The following is a 6,000-nucleotide window of genomic DNA, read 5'->3' on the forward strand; positions in this document are numbered from 1 at the left end:
AAAAGGTAGCTCCCCACTATCTTTTGTGCAGGAAGTAGAGACTGCAAAAGCCCCAGAAGCAGAACAAATTAAGTAATGTGTTAATACTTGCCTTTAAATACCACAAAGACTAGATGAGTCAAAGGAGACTCAGAGCCACATTTGAAATGTTGGGGTAGGAAACAGGAAAAGGATTAAATATTTTCATAGCTGGGAGTGAATCATGCTTGAATGTGGGACACACCAAGTTCAGAGCAAACTACCTGAGGCAAAGACAGGCCAATGAATCATGGACACTGCAGAAGACAGGCATGGACTCTGCTGCATGCTCTTGTTAAACATTTGAACCAAGGACTCTACATACTATGTTCCCATTCACTATACATTCCCATTGCCAGCTTGTAGTACTGAAAATGCCTACAGGCTGCAATGACCTCTGGAAAAGGTGAAGAACCACAGGAGAGATTAACCTCATTCAGACAAACTGGAGAGCCACAGTGAGAAATGTGTGCTAAAAGTAAGAGGACCCATCCATGGCATAGAAGGGCTGACACAGCTCACCTTTACAAAAAGGTGGATCTCTAGTTCCTAGTAGTAAAAAAGGGGGAAGGGGGGAGTATTCCCAAGGACACAAAAAAGCTCAGGGGCACAGCCCACCCTTTAAATTTGCAAATGTAAGTAAGTAGAGTAAGATCCTCATTGTTTTGTCAGCTGCTTGCATCAGTTATACGGTATTTACAACATGCTAAAATATTTGATATCTAAATGTAATGTATGACACTGCTGATTATCTACCTAGGTGATTCTTGATGGATGAAAAGTTTGTTGAAAATGTAAGAATAAAGTGTCCTAATCTGGGAATCATTGTCCTGTGTAACACAGTATCAGATCCAAGAAAAACCTAGCACTAAAAAGCAAACAAATGCTCCCTGGATATGATAAAGAGGGGTTATCCTTCTAAATCGCACTCAAATATTGGCTATGATATTTATCTAACTGACAAATCCTTTCTTTGATTTCAACTGTAGTGTCTAAGTGGTACCTTATTTGTAAGTTTGCTACCATTAAGAAAATGCACTTCCTTCATTCTGATGTATTTTAGGTTAGTGCTTAAGAAAGAAAATTGTATTGTTCCTCTGATAGATGGGTGGGAAGACAATGTCAAAGCATGCTAGATTACCACATTTCATAAATGATGAAGATGAGCCGGCAGTGTGACGAGGCCATCGATAAGACCAATTGCACCTTGTTGTGCATGACCAACAGATCAAGACCAACAGATGCATGACCAACAGATTGAGGGAGGTGATGCTCCCCCTCTATGTGGCACTGGTCAGGCCGCAGCTGGAGTACTGTGTCCAGTTTTGGGTGCCACACTTCAAGAGGGACACGGGGAATCTGGAGAGGGTTCAGAGAAGGGCCACTCGTATGATTAGTGGCCTCCATGAAAGACCCTATGAGGGGAGGTTGAGGGATCTGGATCTCTTCAGCCTTCACAAGAGACATCTGAGGGGAGACCTTGTAGCTGCCTATAAGTTTATCAAGGGAGGACAACAGGGACTTGGAGATGTACTATTTACCAGAGCATGCCTAGGAGTAACTAGGAACAATGGGTGCAAACTGGTGGAAAGCAGATTCAGATTAGACATCAGGAAGAAATTTTTCACAGTAAGGGTAACCAGAATCTGGAATGGGCTTTCAAGAGAGGTGGTACTATCACCTAACCTGGAAGTCTTCAAGAGGAGGTTTGATAGTCACCTGGCTGGGGTCATCTGACCTCGGTCATCTTTTCTGCCGGGGCAGCGGGTCAGACACGATGATCCTTTGTGGTCCCTTCCAACTCTACAACCTATGAATCTATGAAACCTGAGCATTTGCACAAGAAGTCTGAATCAAATATCTAGTATGATTTGATAAAAACCTTGTACTCACAAAATTCAATTTGTACACAATCACTAATCCCATAGATCTTATATTCTTGAACTAATCTTTTAAAAGTATTAGATTGGGGGGGAAAAAAGCACAAGTTGTATCTGACAGTATCAGTGACTAATTTTGGTTAAACGTGTAACACTGCATTTATTCAAAAAATAAACATTATAAAACTTGAGATATTCAGTGAAGGGTAAACTTAAAGGAAACAGATACATTGGAAGTATGGAAAGCATTAGGGGTGCACAGATAAAGATTTTTTGGGCTGAATTTTCCTTGCAAGCTTTTGGGCACAAACACCCTTCTTCTAACATAGGGAGAGTCTGCTTGTGTTTATGTGCTCTCCTGTGTACGCTAGAAGCCAATATGCAAAATGCAGGTCTGTGAAGATGCAAATGCATTGCAGTAAGGTTCAAAGGGAATAAGAGACAATAGGTGTGAGAAGGGAGTGGGAGGGAGGGAGGTGGGAAGGGGGAGGAGGTGATAGAACATAGCTGGTAAAATGTAGAGAGGTTATCTGGGGTTATCAGATGGCAGGCAGGTCATAATGTGCCATAAATCCAATGTCTATATTTAGTCCATGATTTTTTGTATCCACTAGATTTATGAAGATTTATTTGATCCATTGTCTCTATGATTAAAGAATTTTGTCTATAGTTCATATTTAAAAATGGATTGTTTTTGGCCTAACAGCATTATTGCCAGACAGAATCAATGTTATTTGGTACCTCAGCTGTGCACTTAATATTTTTACTTAAGTTTATTCTACACCCAAAAAGTAGGTGGTGTAATTTTGGGAAATACACAAAGTAACTAAACCTCACTTCAAGTGAAAACATCACTACAACATGCATCTCCTTGGTAATAAATTAAAGTTATATAACTTTTACTGTTCTTTTTACTGGCAACAATACTAAATTGGATTCAACTCGCATGTAACTTACCCATAATGGCAGTCAGCCTGAAAACCTGAATTTCAGGGAAATGATCCTCTCGTTAGCATGCTTCTATTCCCTGAAAATAAAAAGATATTAAACAATTAGAATTACTAGAAAGTCAAAACGGAGTATTTAAGATGACAAAAATTCCAAGTGTGAAGTATAGCCATTTCATTAGTTCCCACAGTAGGCATTTGGGGTGTCAAATATTTAAAAACTGAATACCCAGAAACTCAGGAAGCACAGTATTAAGTTACAGACTTTTATCATATCTATAATTTAAAAGCTTCAAAAATAAAATCTTCAACTTTAATCTTGATTTCCACCTTAACATCTGGATGTGCAAGTTGGAGATTCAAAGGCACAGAAAGATGTCAAAATGCCCTTGAAAGCAAGTCCCTCAGGAAAGTACTATGTATAAAATTAAATTGCCTGCTTAAATTTTTAAGTGTTTAACAATTTAGAAATAAGCTGTCCAGAAAAAAGATGGACATATAAATATAGATGGATATAAATCTGTTGAGAATGAATCCAAAACATCCATGTTGGGCAGCTGTTAGAACATGCAAAGAGTGAAGCAAAAACTCCTTCTGTAGAAAAGCAATAAGAGAGGGGGAGCTTACAGGACTTCAACAGGAAACATGCAAGAACCATCAGAGAAAAGAGAAGAATGGTGGACCCTTAGTTGCATCCTAAGTAAAAGCAGGATTAAGATTTAGCATGCAAGAACCCAAGGGAAAGGGAAAAAAAATCACTGCATATTGCCCATGCTCAAAATATCCCTTCTTCCCTGAATGGAGCAGGTAACCATAATAGCATTTTATTTCCTTCTTCACTCAAATGCCAGCACAAGATGAGCCTCTAAGGATCTAGAGCACCACATAGGGAATGAGACTGGGAGATGCATGTATTGCCTGTCCCTCCAACCAGCACCCAATCACAGCAACACCAAAAATGCAATACCGTTCCAACTATACAAGCTACATTGACTTTGCTTCCCTTTCATCTAGCATCCCAAAGCTGACTGACACAGTTAATGTTAGCCTGAAGTTAGGCAGAAGGGAAGTAAAGATGCACCTTACAGACTAACTGAATCAGAGCTAGATAAGCTCTCCTGAGCCACAGCTCACTTCATCGCATGCTATGCAAGGACATGCAGAGAGCAGACTATCACTACTTCTGTTTGAAAGCCTGCTCTCTGAATGTCTTTTCATGGCTTATGAATCTCTGATTCAGTCTATAAGATGCACCTCTACCTTGTCTTCTGCCTAACATCCTGTGGTCAACTAGCGGAAACAGCTCTCAAATAACAATGCAGATGTCATGGGCTTTCTACAAACCTTGGAACACTATCATAGCTTGGAGGCTGGTATCAGCAATTTCTGTTGGCAAGGGAAATCTCCTGTCCCTTATGCATGATGAACCTGAAGTAAGTTCACAAATGGGAACTCAGATCTTTCCTTCTCCACAGTCCCTCCCATCAGAGGGAATAAAAGTGCTCCTGAGAAGCCAGGAAAAGCATTTTTATGAATCCTACCTTAATTTGGTCTTCCAGCACAACTGAAATATTTTCAGTATATATTTTCAGTATCAGGAACATGCCAAGTTTCCTGCGTACTGTGCAACTATTCAGAACTTTGAACACTTAAAATTGTCTCCTTAAAAACTGAATTATTTATACAAATGTCTACATTTCTAGTCAAGCAATTTATGCACACTGTACAAAAGTAATCATGTAATACAGATACAAATCATTGAGTAACAATAAGTATCTTAGTGTGACAAAAAAAAACCCTCATAGGCAACCCTAACCCTACTTCTCTTTCATGTGGAAATCTTTCTAATAAGAGTCGATGGCAGTTTGTTATATTAACAGTTGGAGAAGCATGTCTGTCTGTGTCAGGGAGACAGGGAGAATACCCAGATATTCAGAATCCTAAATTAGTAGTAAGGATAAAAGCAATATTTAATCCTCCCGCCCAAAAAAGAGAGAAAAATGTATGCAGATGCTATTGCAAAGTATAATTATCCCTGCACTTTTAAACCAAAACTGAAACCATGACCATATTTCTTCATGATCTGCCAAAACGAGTGCTGTTCCAAACACCGTAAGCAGGGAGAGTTTTTTGAAAGGGAAAAAACTTCAAAAAAGGGCCTGAAGAGCCACAAATGCTTCCTTTTAATTTGCTAAAGGCTCTGGCAACACAGAAGGCAAGATTTTTTTTTCTTTGAACAGAAAAAAAAGCTGCTTAATAAGCAGTTTCTAAACAAACAAAACATGCTGTTTTATGAAACAAAGCTACTTTTAAAACACAGCCGACAGACTAATTGATTCAGATGTCCAGACAACTAAAACTATATAGAGGTTGTATACATAAAACAAACAGATAAGATAACAATTAGTCTCTAATAGCAAATACCTACACAATAAAGCACTGCATTAATGAAACAGGGGACTGCTCCTAGTTCTTGTACTTAATAAAACACAACTGTGAATTAAGATTTATTTCTACAGTGAACAGAAATATTTTTGCTTCTTAGTTAGCTGTTGCAGGTCCAGCATTTTCCCTATAGCAAGCTCTCAGACTCATAATAAAATCTTTTCCTCTACTAAAGAGAGTATTCATTTTCTTCCTTTACTGCAGACCATAGTGGAGCGAAAAAACCCAACATGTTTTCCAAGATCCTACTCATCTGATCCCTATGAAAAAGACTCAAGGGCTAGGAGTTACTCAAGAGGAAGTACAGAAAAAACAGCACAGGACCACATACTCACTATTACCCACTATAACCCCTTAGTACCCTTGTGGTTCTCTGCATGACGTATATACTACATCAGAAAACCTCATCTTCCCAACTGTTTTGCACAGAGGTTTAAGCCTGAAATGAGAAGCAATCTGCTGAAATCGCTCCACTTGCCACCTCATCCACATCAGTGGATGAAGCAAAGGACCCACCTGCACTTTTTCAACATGACTAAAGGACTAGACGTTTTTAAGTCAGCCGGCCTGGATGATCTTCACCCTAGAGTCCTAAAGGAACTGGCTGGGGTCATTGCAAGTCCCCTGGCGCGGCTTTATGAACACTCGTGGTGCTTTGGAGAGGTGCCGGAGGACTGGAAGAGGGCCAACGTGGTTCCCATCTTCAAAAA

The 6,000-nt window shown here is 39.5% G+C and overlaps 1 protein-coding gene across 3 annotated transcripts in view; it reads right to left on the bottom strand.

The window, feature by feature from the left end:
* Positions 1 to 6,000, bottom strand: part of LOC109301455 (mitogen-activated protein kinase kinase kinase 2) — a 95,822-nt gene that overhangs the window by 55,682 nt on the left and 34,140 nt on the right. For all 3 annotated transcript variants that reach the window (XM_019522641.1, XM_019522639.1, XM_019522640.1), the window contains one exon: positions 2,856 to 2,925. In XM_019522641.1, coding sequence (XP_019378186.1) covers positions 2,856 to 2,859 — 4 coding nt within the window. In that variant the 5' untranslated portion in view covers positions 2,860 to 2,925. Of the gene's footprint in view, positions 1 to 2,855; positions 2,926 to 6,000 lie in introns of those variants that run through there.

This window comes from Gavialis gangeticus, unplaced genomic scaffold (genome assembly GCF_001723915.1).
Source record: "Gavialis gangeticus isolate Ggan-Ray unplaced genomic scaffold, GavGan_comp1, whole genome shotgun sequence".
Classification (NCBI taxonomy): Eukaryota; Metazoa; Chordata; order Crocodylia; family Gavialidae; genus Gavialis; species Gavialis gangeticus.